Source organism: Ipomoea nil, unplaced genomic scaffold (assembly GCF_001879475.1).
Source record: "Ipomoea nil cultivar Tokyo-kokei standard unplaced genomic scaffold, Asagao_1.1 scaffold1596, whole genome shotgun sequence".
NCBI classification, from domain to species: Eukaryota; Viridiplantae; Streptophyta; class Magnoliopsida; order Solanales; family Convolvulaceae; genus Ipomoea; species Ipomoea nil.
The window spans coordinates 686,497-706,013 of NW_017618024.1; the positions used below are offsets into that span (position 1 = coordinate 686,497).

General features: G+C 38.7%; 2 protein-coding genes across 2 annotated transcripts; one reads left to right on the forward strand and one right to left on the reverse strand.

The window, feature by feature from the left end:
- Positions 1-845: 845 nt before the first annotated feature.
- LOC109190903 (protein NRT1/ PTR FAMILY 1.2-like) lies at positions 846-7,549 on the forward strand. Its single transcript, XM_019341505.1, has 4 exons — positions 846-974; positions 2,236-2,453; positions 5,178-5,719; positions 6,526-7,549. Exons 1-4 carry the CDS (start codon positions 866-868, stop codon positions 7,400-7,402), a joined length of 1,746 nt encoding a protein of 581 aa, XP_019197050.1. The 5' UTR covers positions 846-865; the 3' UTR covers positions 7,403-7,549.
- A 4,620-nt stretch (positions 7,550-12,169) lies between these two features.
- LOC109190925 lies at positions 12,170-12,916 on the reverse strand. The gene has a single exon (XM_019341529.1). It carries the CDS (start codon positions 12,914-12,916, stop codon positions 12,170-12,172), a length of 747 nt encoding a protein of 248 aa, XP_019197074.1.
- Positions 12,917-19,517: the final 6,601 nt, after the last annotated feature.

Genomic DNA, 19,517 nt, shown 5'->3' on the forward strand with positions numbered 1-19,517 from the left:
ACTAAGTTATATTAATTAATATATATATTTCCGGTCGTAAGGTTTTGGTTGAATTGGAATTCACCTACTTATAATTTTATTTGCTCACCTATCCTCGTGATCCTTGAAGTTGTGTTACACAAATGTAATTATATCAGAGATTAGCGTCCATTGTGCTATTGTGAATTTTGGTCTAAAATGATATTGTTTTATTTAAATTAATGTGATTTATTTTCCATTCTCAAAAAAAAAAAAAAAAAAAAAAAGTGATTTATTTTCCTTTTCTTTTGCAAAAAGAAAAAAGTAATGCCACTAACATACATTAGGAGTTAATTAAATAAAATAAGAACAAATTTCACTTTTAGTCATCGACTATTGTGACATTTGTCACATTTAGTCATATTCTTTTAATTTTGTCTTATTACGTCATTAACTTTAAATTTTTGTCATTTAATTTCACTCTATAATAAAGATTGCTAACATGTAATTTTATCGTTCAAGTCTCCTGCCCCGGCCCAACGTGTAATTTTTTTTTTCCTCTCTTGTAAACTCTTTTAATTGAATAATTAAATTACATGTTATCCATATTTATTAAATGATGATAGATAGATTAACAAAATTTTGAAAGGAAGGCTAATTGTAGCAAATAAATGAAAATTAGTTATATAATATGACAAAATTAAAATAATAAGATTAAATGTGACAATGTCATAATAGTTAAGACTAAAAGTGTAATTTTCCTATAATGATGATTTTTGAACATGATTTTGTTTAAAGGATTCGGATAGGTAGCATTAGCCATATCTTGAGACTTCTCTGCTCAACTTATATATATACAATAGTTATCAGAAGTATTAAGCGTCTGAAATTCATACTGAAAACTGTAATGGAAAATTATTCAGATGAGAAGGAGAACATGCCTGAGGAGCAAAAGCCTCTCTTGCCAACTTCTGTCTCTTCAAAGGGTGGCATCAAAACCTTGCCTTTCATCATTGGTACATCCTTTAATTTTCTGGTCTATTCTTTGGTCATATATATATATATATTATAAAACAAATTTAAACACAAAATTTCCTATCTTTGTTATTTTTACAATAAGGTTTGCTTAATTTATGTATGTTAAAGAATATCATATACGGAGCTTCTCATCTCAGATGGCCTGGGATGATGGCCGGGATTCTTAATTACTCTTGGGTGTATAAAATTATGTTTGTGATTATACCCAGTTTTCTTTTTCTCCATGACATTTTTTGTTCTTTTATTTTTTTTTAAAAAAAGTCAAATAAACTCTTAAACTTTATTCAAAAAGTCAATTAAGTTCTAAAATTTTCAAAAGTTGCAATTAAACTCATAAACATGTTATTTTGGAGCGTTGAAGTCCAAAAACCGGTTGATGACATGTAATTGAAAGTCTCTAGTGTTCAGGCGACTATTTCAACTACTAGAGAAGGCGACCAACTCCAACGAAGGAGAAAGCAGACCAATTGGTCGCCTTCTCCTTCGCTGGAGAAGGCAAACTGGTTTAGTATGCCTTCCCCAGTTGATGCAACCGGCGACCGTCATCTGGAATTGTTCGGAGGGTTGTCAAATTTTGTCGGAGGGTCGTCAGGACCCCAATGACCTACAATTACAAGTCACTAATCGGTTTTGAGTTTTAATGCTCCAAAATAATATGTTTGTTAGTTTAATTGTAACTTTTAAAAGTTTAAGTATCTAATTAACTTTTTGAATAAATTTCATGGGCTTATTTGACCATTTCCCCTTTATTTTTCTATCAAGAATCGATTGTTTGATAATCTCACTAGCCCTTCACCGGCCACCACCCGACAATACTCCTAGCCATCAATTGATGGACTTGGACGTTTATCGGCCAAAAGCCAAACAAGATAGCTTTTATTGCATAGTTTTTGCGAGACTCGAATCTGTGACCTGACTCTGATACCACTTGTTATGATTAAATGATTACCACTAAGTCAAAAGTTATAGTTAGTAGCGAATGTGCAACTTTATTTCATTATAAATAGTCGTCACATTTTCGAGCCTAACCATCAATTGATAGACTTGACGGGCCTCCACCTAATAGAAAGCTCAACACTATATTGTGAAATAAGTTTTAAACAAAACAGAGATCACAATATTTTAGATCAAATCACCCTTGAATTTAACGGGTTAATTGTAGTTTATATAGAGACCCTTTTGTTCATTCAATATAATTCATATTGAAATTTGTATTATTTGTGTTGTTTAATCGAATAGGAAGTTATGGATTAATGAATATGGTGCCAATCGCATTATCAGCAAACATGATAGTGTATTTGATGAAAGAGTATCATATGGACATGGCTTCTGGCACTAATTTTATCTATATTTGGTCTGCACTATCAAATTTTGCACCTGTAATCGGAGCTTTCATGGCGGATTCTTTTGTGGGTCGGTTTCAGATGATAGGAATTGGATGTTTCTTTAGCCTTGTGGTAAGACTCTACTCACTTTCACTTCAATCAAAATCCTATCTTTTTGGTGTTTATAAAGCTACATATATATAATACTAGTTTTTTTACGCGCATTGCACGATTTGGATAATGTCCAATGTTTTTTTTTTTTTTTTAAATAAGTACTTTAAAGTATATTATATTGGAATTGTTCATGTATAAGTAATTGAATGTTGAATTTGCATATTTAAATAGGTAATTCTAAGTTTACAAATGCAAGATAATATAGTCAAGATTGATTATAATTGTCAATAAAATAATTGTATAGGTATAGTTGAAACCAAATACGGGACATAAGGGAGAGCAAATAAAAATTAGGACATAAAATATTAAATATATACTAATATTGAAGAGCTAAATGCTAATTGCCAAAAAGGACATTACGAGGTAGTTTTCCACTTTAATTTGTTTTGTGATTTGATACTTTTTTTCTCAATAAAGCCCCAAGTAGTTAATATGATTGGCTTAATTATATATTTTTTTATTTTTTTTTTAAACAATTATTATTATTATTATTATTATTATTATTATTATTATTATTATTATTATTATTATTATTATTATTATTATTATTATTATTATTATTATTATTATTATTATTATTATTATTATTATTATTATTATCCTTAGGTCATTTTACATGTTAATCTAAACAGCTAATTTTTTGAAATATCTTTTTACCAACCGTTGATATAATTCGTTGGTCAAATCCGTTAACGCTAATCGCTAACTGTTGATTGTCAAACAAAGACATTACGAGATAGTTCTCACTTCAATTTGTTGTGTGATTTGAATACTTTCTTTGTCAACAAATCTCTTAAGTAGTTAATATGATTGACTTTATTAATTATATTTTTAAAATTTTTTCATGGTATTAATAAAATACTTGGTAAATAAATATATAGCATTATTTTGTATTATAACTTTGATATTTAATTAAAAAAGTAGTGCACAAAAAAGATAATAGACAATGTAGTGAATATAATCAATTGATAAATTTGAATGTAAATGATTTTTACATTGGAGAAAAATAAAGACAATATAACTAATAAAATTATTTCTCTTAATTAATTTATTGATAATGAATAATTTTTTTTTTGAAGAGAATAATTTTTTTTAATAAAGACATTGTAGGGACAATGTAGCGAATATAATTAATTGATGAATTTGAATGTAAAAAATTTTTATATTGGAGAAAAAAATAAAGACAATATAACTAATGAAATTATTTTTCTTATTTAATTTATTGATAATGAATAATTTTTTTGAATAAAGACATTGTAGACGCATAATTCTAAATTAAAGAAATGTATATATATTATTTTTTGTTGTAGCTACTAAATTATTATTTTTTAATTTAATAAGAGTGAAATAGAGTACTAAATTTAATAAGAGTAAAATAGAGTACTAATTATGCCAACTTTAATTGGGATGGGGTTCGAACTTAAGACCTTTCTTATTGAAATCAATGAGTAAATTAACGGCGAACTAACAAAAATTAACGGAAAAGATAATATTTAACGGAAAAGTTAAACGGATAATCATATTCATTAAGGATAAATTAGGAAATCTTAAGGAAAAATTAAAATCTGACCAATCTGAGCCATTCATTTGATTAAAAAATTTGACCGCCATTTTTTCTTCCCATTATAGCCCTAACTCTCTTGGGCTCTTATTAGTATAGTAGATATGGGTTAGGGAAAAAATGCAATTATTAGTACCTTAATTGTTCGTTACTAGTAATTTTAATCCATAATTTTTTACTATAACATTATACATCCCTAACTCTTTACAAAAGTTGCATTTTTAAACCCTTGAGCGCAGCAACGAAACTGATAAACTCTGTTAAAATTTTACTTAGTACATGGATATTTTAAACTTTTATTATATTTGTTCTTTATAACATTGTCAGTTTTAATATTTCATCTGCAAAATAGAGATTTGACAACATTCTTTCCTAAAATTTTCATTTCAATTGTGGCACATCATCCCTAGTTTCCTTACATACCATTTTAAAATCATTTTTTTTAGAGTTAATTCCATTTTTTATCCTAAATTTATAGGTGACAATCCACTTTTAGTCTTTTTTATTAGGAAATCTTCATTTGGTCCTAGTATTATTGTGGCATGATCATTTTTATTTCTTCATCAACAAAATCGTTGAAATATTGTTAAATACAAAGACAATTCAATCTTTTTTTATACAAAGTAGGTTGAACCACTATATTTTTTTATATTTATTTTTTTAAAAAATTCATAATTAAAGAGCGAAATGTCCTTGTGTTTAATGATATTTAAACTGTTTTGATGATAAAAGATCAATAATGGTCATTCTACAATAATACTAGGACCAAAAGTGGATGTTTAAATTAAAAAGGACTTAAAGTGGATTGTCACCTATAAATCTGGGACCAAAAATGGGATTAACTCTTTCTCTTTTTTTTTTTATTTTTTACAAATAAAATATCAAGACGAAATAGGATTATAATTAAAGAAGAAATATTAAAAAGTACTAAAATACTCGTGTACTAAGTAAAATTTTAATAAACTAACTTTAATAGTTTTGTTGTTCCAGTCGTTAAAATTACAACTTTTTTGAAAAGTTAAGAGCATATATTGTAACACTAAAACGTTAGGACTAAACCTCTAGCAAAGAACAATTGAGGAACTAAACTTGCATTTTTTCCTATATGTCATTAATTGAAGGGAACACTGCTTGTTTGGTTATCAACCATGATCCTGCAAGTAAGGCCTCCGTGGTGTAGTGAATCCAGTGAGAGTTGTAGCCCTCCTACGGCTTCACAGTTTGCATTTTTATGCATCGGTCTTTCTGTGTTCGCGGTTGGATCTGGCGGGGTAGCATCTTCTACGTTGGCATTCGGTGCTGATCAGTTGAATGAATTTGAGAACAAAGGCAACACATTAATGGAGAGCTATGTCAGCATGTACTGTGCTATGACTTCATTTTCTATGTTTGTTGGTATAACTGGCCTCATTTATATCCAAGAGAACTTTGGGTGGAAAGTGGGCTATGGTGTTCTTGTTGCAATTGTGCTCTTTGGAGCTCTAGTGTTCTTCTTAGGTTCAGCTTGGTATGTGAGACCAATTGCCAAAAAGAACTTAATCACAGGCTTATTTCAAGTCATGGTAGCCTCTTGCAGAAACAGACATCTCCAATCTTCTTTGGAGAATTATGCTTACTATTCAAATAAAGCTTCAATTCTAAGTCATCCCAGTGAAAAACTAAGGTATCTATCTTGCCTTCATTTCCATTCCCCTTAATTAATTAATTAGCTTTAGATTTGTTAGGAAGCAGTGTGGTAGACTTGTCAAGGATCTTATGGTCTAGTGGCACCAAGTTGTTCTGTGGGTTCGAGTCTCAGTGGAGATGGTATTGACTTTTTGTGCTTCAATCGGTTGAGAAAGTAGTTATGAACAGTTGAGAAAGTAGTTATGAACAGATATTGCATTGTAACAGAGTGACTTCGGCCAACTCCAAGGGGCCCACATTTCTTGGCTCGACAGAACATTTGGAAGAATGTAAATCACCATAACTCAGTGGCTCAGTCCACAAGGCCAAATGTAGGTGTGCACTACTTACACTGCCGTTTTTGAGTTTCGAACCTTTGTCTCCCCCTAAAATACTGCCTACTGATGAACCAGTGAGCTAAGCTCGTTCGAATTTCAGCCAACAATATAATTCTTCTAGCCACCTAGTGTTGGACTTGGCCATTCATCGCATTTGCCCAACAATTCCCCAACAATTCCCTAGCACATACCAGTCTTAACTAGACAATTTTTTCCTCTTGTTGGGATGACTTAGCGAAGACACATCTTTATTTCGTAGCGAAGACACATCTTTATTTTCTTATACCGTCATATTTTTAAAAAATAGTGTGTTGAACTTGACTCTTCAGGACTCCACCCAACAATCTCATAACCATATAGTAATGTTTGAATTAGCCCTTCACGAGCTTCTGCCCAACGAAAATTTTATCCATCCTTTATTAATTAAATTAGTTATTTTCTTCATCTTATGTATGTTTTAATTTAGGTTTCTGAACAAGGCGTGCATTATACAAGATCCTCAACGAGACTTAGCTACAGATGGAACAGCAATAAATCCATGGAGGCTTTGCACAGTGGATCAAGTAGAGGAGCTCAAAGCATTACTGAAGGTAATGCCGATATGGTTAACAAGGATGATAATGTCCATAAACCTTACTCAAGCTTCATTTGTGGTGCTTCAAGCCACCACCCTAGATCGCCATATTGGTCCAAACTTTGAAATCCCGGCAGCATCTATAGGCTCTTTAGGCGTCGTGTTCGTGGTGGTTTGGGTTGTATCATATGACCGCATAGTCCTCCCACTAGCATCAAGAATAAGTGGAAAACCTTTCTATTTCAACATGAAATCAAGAATGGGATGTGGGATCTTCGTTTCTTTCTTGTCGATGGCGGCCATGGCGGCGGTGGAGGGTATAAGGCGGCGAGAAGCGATCGAGGAGGGATACTCAGATGATCCAGAAGCGGGTGTCCCAATGTCCATTCTATGGGTATTGCCAACTTATGCCCTTACAGGAATTGCAGAGGGAATGAATGGTGTGGCTTTGAATGAGTTCTACATCTCAGAGTTTCCCAAAAGCATGTCCAGTATAGCATCTAGTCTGTATGTTTTGAGCATGGCCTTTGCCAATCTTTTGTCGAGTTTTATAATGAGCGTTATCAATAGATTGACTGCAAGAGATGGTGAAGAGAGCTGGATATCAAGCAACATCAATAAGGGGCACTATGACTACTTCTATTGGGTTCTTTCTGGGTTAAGCATGGCCAACTTCTTGTTGTTTCTGGTTTTTAGCAAGGCTTATGGCCCTTTCAAAGACCAGACAAGAGAGGCCCAGGCCATGGAGGAAGAAGATATCAAGTTTTAGACGTGTCAATTTGCTAGGTTTGTATAACTGTATAATTGCTATCTGCTTTTAGGTTTTGTAGGTTGTGACAAATCGATGTACCAATATATCTATCTATTTCTATCTCTACTATACTAATAAGAGTCAACAAAGTTAGACCTAGGAGATTAAAAAATATCCATCCTAATAAAATGAATGGTTCTGATTATTTTAATTACAGTAATTTGTTTAAAATTTTTCTACATTACCATCTATTATTTCTTCCCTTAAATACCCTCACATTTTGTTAGTATAAACTTTAATAACAGAATATTAATCGAGATGAAAATTAATAATTTTTACACCAAATGTTATTTTATACTAAAAATATAAGGATTGTGTAATTATAAGGTTTAGCCGAGTATGTCAAGAAAAAAAAAAAAAAAAAAAGAGGTTTAGCCGGAATGGAAAAAATATTAATCTCGGTTATATATTTTATAAAAGAGCAAATACCAATTTTGTCCCACGAGTATTGGCTAAATGACGGTTTTAGTCCATATGTTTAATTTCTACCAATTTTCATCCACGACTATTGTTTTAGTATCAATTTTAATCCACGACTATTATTTTAGTACCAAAATTCATCACGTCGGTCACCCATCTAATTAAGACATCCCGAAATCTAAAAATTTTAAGGGCATTTTCGTCATTTTCAACTTAAGATTCTTTTTTTTTTTTGAAAAGTCAATCTGTCGATTGTATTAATCAATGAAAGCCATAATAGCATCAGGCGGGATAGAATCCCAATACATAGAATGTTCCTGAGTAAAAGCTAACGAAGCTAAAGTATGAGCATGTAAATTAATCTGTCTAGGCACATAGCTTAACGAAACAGAATTAAATAAAGACATCATTGTTCTGCACTGATGAATTATTAAACCCGCATACGAGTGGATGGGTATAGTTTGGTGGTGAATGGTGGTACGTAATACCATACAATCCGTGAGCAGACTGGCCGAATTGATACTTCTTTCTACTAACCAGGACAGTGCCTCTTTAAACGCCATAGCCTCCGCCATGAGTGGTGAAAAACAAGAGGGTGATTTTCCATTCTTTGCTGCCACAAACGAGCCTTCGGGCTCTAATAACACAATTCCATACGTAGCCTCCCCGGTTTCCTGTCGATATCCCGCATCTATATAGCATCGCATGTGATTATCAGGCAAGCCCGGTTCGGACTGTGGCTGTTCTCCTCCTTGTTTGGCTCGACCGTGCACCACACCATATGTTTCGAGCAAAACCGCCGCCCCCTTCACAATAGTTTGCGGCCGTGCCATGGCCCCTTTCCACACGGCCGCATTGCGGCCTCTCCAAATATTGTATAAAACACCCACCAACAGCTGTGTTTGCTCCTCCGTTAAAATTGCCATAGCCCCAGCTAACCATGCTGCAAACGAATCTGTAACAATATTTGTGATAGGTAATCGTGTTATATTCCAAACTAATACATAATATTCACAATATACTAACGCATGCAACACATCTTCATTAGTCATCATGCACATAGAACAAACCGGGTTAATCTCCACCCTCTTATTAATTAAATTCGTGGTAGTGGGTAAAATATCACATACTGCTCTCCATAAAAAAGTCTTCCACTTTGGTGGTACTTTCAATTTCCACATCCTAACCCATTTATCAAAATCACCTGGGTTATTCTCATAATCACCAATAATACGCCTGTAGGCATTCTTTACTAAATAAATTCCTTTTGGGTCACCCATCCAGTACCATGAGTCATCATAATCAGGACTAACAGGAATTCTAACTATTCTGCTCATATCCTCTGGAATAAATAAATCAGATAATATATGTGGATCCCATGTTCGTGTTTGTGGGTCTATCAAACTTGCTACCCGTGCTTCTCTTAACTCTTCAGGCATAATTGTTTGTACCAAGGGGCTTGGATTATCCTAGAGCCATGGGTGTCCCCAAATCAGAGTTGTCTCACCATTTCCAATCCTGCGCCTTATCCCAGCTACCACTATTGGATGTGCTGCCATTATATTTCTCCAACAAAAATTTGGGCAATTACCAATAGTAGCATCCACAAAACTAGAAGTGGGGTAATACCTGGCTTTATATATTCTTGCCACCAGGGACTCTGGGTTTGTCAAAAAACGCCACGCCTGCTTGCCCAACATAGCTAGATTAAAAGCTCTCAACTCCTTGAACCCCAGACCACCAAATTTCTTGGGGATACATAATTTATCCCATGCCTTCCAATGTATCCTCTATCCTTCCCACTTCCCCACCAGTATCTATTCATGGCTCTCTCAATGGATTGGCAAACTGTTTCAGGCAACAAAAAAACACTCATTGAAAAAGTTGGCATAGATTGAGCCACACTTTTCAATAAGACCTCCTTACCAGCCTGAGACAATAACTTTGTGCTCCATGATCCAATCCTCTGCCTGATCTTTTCCTCCACATAGGAAAAAACTGCTCTTTTATTCCTGCCCACAAATGATGGGAGACCCAGATACTTCCCAAAATTATCTGCCTGCACTACCTCAAGACAGCTTGCTACCTGGGTTCTAGCCATATGTTGGGTATTCCGGCTAAAACATATATTTGACTTGTTATAATTCACCACCTGTCCAGAAAGCGTCTCGTACCTCTCCAAACATTTTTTAATCACATTAGCCTCGTGAATATTTGCTTTAAAGAAAAGTAGACTATCATCCGCAAAGAATAAATGGGACACCGGAGGAGCACCCCTAGTCACTCTACATCCATGAATAGAACCTGTTATTTGTTCCCTCTGCAATAACATCAAAAGTGCCTTAGCACAGATAATAAATAAGTAAGGGGAAAGAGGATCTCCCTGCCTGAGGCCACGAGTCGGTTTGACACACCCACCCACCTCCCCATTCACCATCACCGTATAGCTCACCGTTGTCACACACAACATTATTAATTTGACCCATTTATCACCAAACCCCAGCGCCCTCATCATTTTTTTCCAAAAACTTCCACTCCATCCTGTCATATGCTTTAGACATATCCAATTTCAGTGCACTCCAGCCTACTACACCACACTGTTTCCTGTTCAAGTAGTGACCCACCTCCGCTGCCACCAAGATATTATCTGTAATTAATCTGTCAGGAATAAATGCACTTTGTGATTCCGAGATAATATCACCCATCAAATTTTTCATTCTGTTTGCCAACATTTTTGCCATTATTCTATAAATGACATTGCTTAACGCAATCGGTCTCAACTCTGCAACAGTCTCCGGGACCTCCTTCTTAGGAATCAAAACTATGTTAGTATCATTCAGGCCCTCTGGGAATATTCCAAAGTTCAAAGCATGCAGAATAAAACTAGACACATCCTCACCCACAATAGACCAAAAATGCTGGTAGAAACCCGGATTCATTCCATCCGGGCCTGGTGCTTTATCCAGGTACATAGCAAACAACGCTATTTTTACCTCTTCTTTCGTAAAAGGCTGATTCAACATCTCATTATTCTCATTCGACACACGGGGGCAAAATCATTAAAAAGGGGATCATCGCAGCTCATATTATTAGAAGTAAATATGCTGTTAAAGTACTCCAATACCACCGAATGCATATCAGTACCCTCCACCCATTGACCACCATCATTTTTAAGACTAGTAATAAAATTCTTCTTTCTACGGGCAGAAGCATACCTGTGATAGAACTTCGTATTGGTATCCGCACCCCGTAGCCAGTGCTGTTTCGCACGCTGCCTCCAAAATACATCCTCCTGGGCCTCCAACTGCTTTAATTGATTCTCATTGCGTTGAAACTCGGCCAAAGCGACCGGGTCCATTACATCATGGAATCTCTCTTGCTGTCTTCTCAACTGCCTAATGCGCTGGCCAAATTTATGAAACTAGTCCCCTCCCCACCGCATCAGTTTCTTACCATAAACCTGCTGACAGTGCAACAAGCCCTCCGGCCTTCCTTCCTGCCAGGCTGTCTCCACCACCTCTTTGCACCCCTCATCCAATAGCCACGCATTTTCAAACCTGAACCTCCTAGGCCCTCTTACCCTGCGCATGGTGATTGCATTTACACAGAGAAACAAAGCCGAGTGATCTGATTTTCTAGTCTGCAGATTCTCCACCCAAGCATTCTCATTCATATTCCCCCATTCATCCGTAACAAGCACCTTATCCAGCCTCTCTCGTATCCAATTCACCGTTCCTTTACTCTTATCCCATGTGAACTGGCAGCCCCACATCGGCATCTGCACTAGCCCACACTCATCTACAGTTTCCCCAAACCCACGCAGGAGGCTGTTTGGATATGGATTTCCCCCCCTCTTTTCATGCTGATAGAGAAGATTATTAAAATCCCCTATCACCACCCAAGGTAACCCAGATCTACTCCTCAACCCTCTCAGCAGCTCCCAGGTTTCCTCCTTTCTACTTCGATCCGGACAACCATACAAACATGTCATTCGCCATACCTTGCCCGTCATACTCACCTCAATATCAATATGGTTTGGCGAATAACTCAACAACCTGGCCGTGTTGTTCTTCCTCCATAGTAGTGCCATACCCCCACTCAACCCTTCATTATCCACATAGAACAACCCCTCGTAGCCAAGCCTGACACGGACTCTCAACGCCTGACTCCTATCCACCTTGGTTTCCATCAAGAACACAAACTCTGGCTTCTTACGGGACACCATGTCCACAACTTCTCAAACTGTACGTGGATTGCCCAAGCCACGACAGTTCCAGCTTAACGTACTCATGATGACGGGCGGGGCTAGACTCCAGCTCCCGCCATTGGCAAGTTTTTTGAAACATCTGTCACCACTCCCTCCTCCACTCCACCATCCTCCCCACTCCCCGTACCGTGTCTACGACGCTTTGCCGTAGCCACCACCACCTCATCCTCAGACATACTCGTGGGCGTTACTCCCACACTTCTCCTCTCCCCCTCGACCGCCCCAATCCTCCGTGGCTTCACCAATGAACGTGGTTTCCCACCGACCGGCACGAGCCAGCTATCCCCAACCGCTCTATGAGCGCTCTGGGACCCACTAGCCCGCATATCCGGACCGTACAAATACCTATCCACTAGCACCCCCGCCTCCCTAGCTTGTAGGCAAAACGTATGCAAGTGACCCATATAACCACAAAAATAGCAAAACTTATGCAGCCGCTCATACTTGAAATTAACCCAAGTTGTAGTCCTATCTCTCTTCATCAATCTCATTCTCCTCCTCAGTGGCCTATCAACCGGTATTGACACTGGTATACGATGAAAAGTTAACCATGGTGCCCCCTCAAAACGCTCATCATGCTTAACAAAAGAACCCAAAAAATTCCCTGCCTGTTCCAGAATTGCATGAGATGTGTACCCCTTAGGCATGTCGTGCAGCTGTACCCACATATCAATCATGTCCAGCTTCACATCCACAGGATTCACCCCGTCCACCACTTCCCGACACACAAGAGCATTGTTCTCAAAAGCCCAGGGTCCCCCATTCAGAACATAGTCCATATCCATTTTGTGGAAAAAAACAAATAAGAACAAACCCCTCTGAATCTCCGTTACCTACACCCCACGCATTGGCTGCCATACTGACGCTAACACCTGCCTCATAAAATCTAGTTTGATTTGCTTTTGCGTCAAGAACCGCCCGACCACCCTCCATGTCTCCTCCTCACCTTCCCCGTCACCCTCATCCCCATCATTCTCCCCTCCCGGCATAAACACCGCACCCTCCTCCTCCAGCAGTGCCCAATCCGCCCACCTATCCGACAACTCCGCCACATCCACCACCCCCCGGGTTGCCGAACAGCCCCCCCTCCTCTCCCCCACGCCGCCCCCTACTGCCGACCCCCCTCCCATCCAAACTGCCAGCATCAACTCCCCTAATTCTACCCCCCTCGCCAGCTACGTTTCCAACTCCACGCCACATGCCCTAAGATCGATCTCAATTCGCAGTTCTCCTCCCCATCCTACCTTAATTTGAGGAAGAAAACTGCGAATTGGGATAGATCTTAGAGCTTAAATCTCTTTATTCATGCTCAAGTAGGGATCCTAATTTGAAAACCACGAAATTACCCTTAATAATTTCATATTTCGGCATGTCTTAAATGAAGGGGTGACCGGCGTGATGAATTTTGGTACTAAAACAATAGTTGTGGATGAAAATTGGTACTAAAACAATAGTCGTGGATGAAAATTGGTAGGAATTAAACATGTGGACCAAAAATGTCATTTTACTAATACTCGTGGGACCAAAATTGGTATTTGCTCTTTTATAAAATGTATAAAGTTACTAGAAATATTTTTAAAAAAATCCGTATATATATGTTACTGGAAATATAGTTATGTAAAGATATATATTTACAAATGGAAAATTGAATAAAATCGTTTAGTATCCACAATTTATAAGGAAAATTGTGTAATTAAAGATGGAAATGTTCTTGCAATACGTATGAATGATTCAAAAGAAATTAATTATGATTGATTTTGTTTCTCATCTTTATCCAAAATTATGGGACCTCATTATAATAGGTATATATAAAGATGGTAATTATGTATAGAATGTGTAAGGAAGATTTTGCTTACAGATAATGGAAAACAAATTAAATTAGACCAATTGGAAAAGGTAATGAATATTAATAATTTACTCAAATTTAAATATGATCCCCAAATATAATTCACTGAACACTGGTATTTAAAATCTCTAAAGTTTCAGCACCGGATGCATACATCTACACATTGACTATTAATTGGGCGATTATTTTATCGAATTCAAGCAATGATAACATAAGAAAATACAATCGATCCAACTCAATTCTTCAATTGCATTATATAATAATATTCGATGTAATAATTTATATAATTATATATCGATCCAAATATTCTTAAAATATTTTAACAAATCTATTCCGTGCATCGCACGTGTGAAAATACTAGTAAACTTTAATAACAGAATATTCCGTTAGCTATTTATTATTCTTAACTTACTCATTCATTTCTATAAGAAAGGTTGTGATGTCTTGTGGCATAATTGTTGAATATATAGTATAAATATGTTATAGTGTATTAAAAAAAAATACAATATAAAATTTAACATGAACTTTTGTCAAATAATTAGTCCTGTTAAACAGTTAGATATTTAGGCCTTGTTAGAGTTTATTTAGTAGTTGTTAGCTATCTCTTTGTTAAATCTCTGTGTATAAATAACTCTGTAAATCTCTCTCATTTAAATGTGAAAACATTGTTCATCAATCTGGTATCAGATAAGCCAAATAGATCCTATGGCCAATAACCAAATTCCTTCCCCAACTCTCGATTCACCGGATAGTTCGACGGACGCCGTTCCTGTCTCCGATCGCCGCCCACCCAACATGCTGCAACAAGCCCACCACTATGTCTCCATCAAATTAACCTCCACCAATTATCTCTTCTGGAAGGCACAGTTAGTACCATTTTTATGCGACCAGAACTTATATGGGTATGTCGATGGTACTCAGACCTGCCCATCGGAGACTGTCACCGGCTCTTCCACGTCCACTACTCCGGCTACCAATCCCCTCCGCGATGTATGGATCCAACAGGATCAATCAATCCTGAGTATGTTGATCTCGTCAATGGCGGAGGAAGTCCTGTACTTGGCAATCGGTCACATCACGTCGCGCTCCGTATGGCTAGCAATCGAAACTGCTTTAGGCTCCACCTCCCGCGTGCGGTCGTTGAGTCTCCTCACTCAACTCCAAGGTCTCCGGCGGACTACCTGGGCAGAGCACAGGTCCTGGTCGAGCAACTTACCCAAGCTGGTAGACCGATCGGCCTTGACGAGCAAAACCTCCATGTATTCCGTGGACTTCGACCGGAATACAGGAGCCTCAATGCTTCCCTCACCACGAAAAGTGCACCACGTACTATCGATCCCAGAGGTCTCTGATCTTCTAGCAACTCACCACTACCTGTTCCCAGAGGAGGCCGGCAGCCATGGTGCCTCAGTACCCACCCAGCAACGGACAACGAGGACGTGGTAGCCGTGGTGGTCGAAACAATTACCGGGGCCGCGGTAGATGACAGAGAGGATGTGGCGATGTACGTTGTCAGTTGTGTGATGTCGTCGGTCATACTGCACTTACCCGTTATCAATGCTTCGTTGATGTTGGTGGCCACCGTCTACAAAATAACCAGCCACCACAACATGTGACCATGCAACCACAAGCCCACCTGGCGTCTCAACAAACCCAAGATGATTTCAACACGGCTCCTTTTTCCAACGTGTGGTTCCCCGACACCAGCGCTAATGCTCATGCAACACCAAACGTAGCGGCGTTGAATAATGTTGAACAATATGGAGGTGACGAGACATTACGCGTTGGAGATGGTTCAAGTCTGTCTATCTCAAACACAGGTTCACTCTCTTTATTGTCTAAGTCTCGGTCACTGTTTCTAAATAGCGTTTTGCATGTTCCTAAGTTACGTGCGTCATTACTGTTCGTAAGGAAATTTACATGTGACAATGACGTCTATTTTGAATTTCATTAATCTCATTTTCTTGTGAAGGACCGTACAACCAACCAAGTTCTTCTTAGCGGACCCAGTCACGGCGGGATGTATTCACTCGGCATGACTTCGCCAGTTGCGTTATTTTCAGCAAAAGCTTCTCCCAGAGTGTGGCATAACCGCCTTGGTCACCCCCACACTCGAGTCTTGCGTCAGGTTCTTTCTAGTTGTCCTGTCAATGGATCTTTTCGATCCCTTAATAATATGTGTACGGCGTGTCAGCTGGGTAAGTCTGCGCGCTTCCCACTGGCACAAGTCAAACAGTCTAGTAAGTCTGTACTTGAATTAGTTTTCACCGATATTTGGGGCCCGGCTCTCGTCCCGGCAGTAGATGGTTCTAAATATTTCGTGATATTTGTTGATGATTTTTCGCGTTATATTTGGTATTATCCACTTAAATTCAAGTCCGATATATACTCTATTTTTGCCAAGTTTCGTGCCTATGTTGAAAATGGTTTCTCTACCACTATTAAATGTATCCAATCCGATATGGGCGGTGAGTATCAAAAACTTCACTCGGTATTCACTGCAGTAGGAATTGCCCACCGGCAATCAGCCCCCCATACACACGAACAAAACGGGCGTGTATAGCGCCGAAACCACCATATAGTCGAAACCGGGCTAACTTTACTTGCCCAAAGTTGTGTACCACAAAAATACTGGTCCTATGCGTTTGAGTCGGCGGTTCACTTGATAAACCGCCTCCCGTCCACAGTTTCCCAAAATATGAGTCCCTATTCCCGTCTGTTTCACAAGTCACCTAATTATAATATGTTGCGGGTGTTTGGGTGCGAATGTTTTCCGTGCCTCCGCCCGTATAACTGTCACAAGATGGATTACCGATCCACTTCTTATGTGTTTCTGGGATACCCAGAGTCTGTTCTTGGTTACAGGTGTTTAGACAAAGCTACTGGACGTATGTATGTTGCGCGGCATATGCGCTTCAATGAAGAAGTTTTTCCCTATCAAGCCATGCAACACCCAATTTCAGCTCCCGTGCCAATCAACACTGCTCCTCTACCTTGGGCGAGTGCTCAGCTCAGTCAACCGACCCCCACTATTGTACCACAGCCGTCGTTGCAGTCCCAACCGCCGCAACCCCAACAACCATCCAGTTCATCAACACAGGCAGCCTCCTCGTCCTTTCAGCCGACTACCTCGTCAACGACCACAGGGAGGAGAGGCCGCACTGTGAGGCTAAATATTCGCACTCACGGCATGCAATTGCGAGTGGGAACACATGCACGGCGACGACCAACTGCTATGATAACCCCTATAGATGATGTTGAACCTACTTGCCACACCCAAGCAGTCAAGTCTCCTAAATGGCGCGCCGCGATGGACACTGAGTTCAACGCTCTACTACAAAATGACACCTGGCGTCTAGTGCTGGCTCGCAACGACGTGAATGTCATCGGCTGCAAATGGATATTCCGCATCAAGCGGAAGTCCGACGGATCAGTTGAACGCTACAAGGCTCGCTTAGTAGCCAAAGGGTTCAATCAAATTCCTAGAGAGGACTACCGAGAAACGTACAGCCCCGTGGTCAAACCGACCACTATTCGGCTACTTCTAGCGTTCGCGGTGTCCGCTAAATGGACTATGCGCCAATTGGACATACACAACGCGTTCTTAAACGGCCACATCGAGGAGGACATATATATGCGTCAGCCATCAGGCTACGCGAATCCCAATTTCCCTAATCACATGTGTAAATTGCAACGCTCGTTGTACGGGCTTAAACAGGCCCCTCGTGCGTGGTTTAAGAGATTACACGACTTTTGCTACAAATTGGCTTTCGGCCATCCAAAACAGATATATCTTTGTTTATTTTTGACTCAGGTCAAGACCGGGCATATATACTGGTATACGTCGACGACATATTACTCCTGGGCAACAATCCCAACATGGTTACTACCGTGATGAGTCAGCTAACTGAGTCTTTTCGGATTCGAGACCTCGGGGTGCCGCGGTTCTTTTTAGGGATTGAGGCTACATATAATGGTGATGCCTTGATCCTGTCACAACAGCGCTACATGACAGAGTTACTCCGCAAAGCCGGCATGGAAACTTGCAAACAACTGGCCACTCCCATGTCGCCAGTCGTAGCAACTACCACGGATTCCCCACTACTAGACGACCCGACGCCTTACAGGAGCCTAGTTGGTTCGTTGATGTATCTTCTTATCACACGGCCGGACCTGTCCTTCTCAGTTAATCGTCTGTGCCAATTCATGCACAACCCCACAGAAGATAACTGGGCGGCACTCAAGCGCGTCCTTCGCTACGTTCAAGGGACGGGACATCTTGGTCTGCGTCTTGTTCCGTCCACGACTCCAGTTATACATGCCTTCTCTGACTCGGATTGGGCCGGGTGCTCCGTGGATCGCAAGTCCACCGCTGGCTACGCGGTATTTCTCGGGCCCAACCTTGTTTCCTAGGTCTCGCGGAAGCAACGCACAGTTGCCCGTTCTTCGACTGAAGCCGAGTACAAGGCTCTTGCAGATGCGTCCGCTGAGGTAACATGGATTGAATCTCTCTTACAGGAGCTTGGTTTGCGCCCATCTACGGTTCCCGTGCTGTGGTGTGACAACTTAGGGGCCACGTACTTATGTGTTAACCCCGTATTTCATGCACGAACCAAACATATCGAGGTGGACTATTTTGTCAGGGACAAGGTTGCCTCCGGAGGGTTGAAAGTCAACTTCATCTCAACACATGATCAACTTGCAAACGTCTTCACCAAGCCGCTTTCCTCGACTCGACTAAGTGACTTACGTTCCAAAGAATTGACAATGTTGACACCCCACTGACTCTAATTGAACAAATTTACACATCATTCTCAGAATTGTATCAATGCATGAAAACTTCTAAAGAAATTTGTAAGTTAATTTTTACTATATCATTATAACAATATCTATTATAAGCATATATTTCGAATTATTTATCTTCATTCTCTATTGACAGCAATTGCCATTGACAAACTCCCAAAACATATAGGCTTAAAATATATATAACGATTTATATTTTATATTTGTAATGATTTAATCTTAAAATACTGATAATGATTTATAGTTGTAATTATTTATATTCATCATATCGTAATGATTTGTGTCTAAAATATCCAAAAATAACTAAAATTATAGTAATAAATAAATTATGCTCTAAATAATGGCAACGAGTCATAGTTATAATGATTTACACTAAAAATATAGTTTGACTTTACCAAATTTAAAGCATTGCTAATTTGGTGTCATTTTACAATTAGTTATAGGCTAAAGTGTCATTCCGCACCCTGAACCATAAGCGATTTTTCATGCCGCACCCTGAACTTTCATAAGTGCTATTTCAATCCACAAACTATAAAATAAATTTCACCTAAAACTTTTCACAGGTTACCTATAGGTTGCAGGTGATAATTTGCTGACATGAATTTTTTTTTTTTTTTGCTAACATGGATTTTTTTCTTTTTCTTTTTCATCAACAAAGTCAACCCTAACCATTATCATATTCTTCCGCATATTTCTGGCCGATCTTTGCCGCAAGGGCTATACTTTATCGAGGGCGG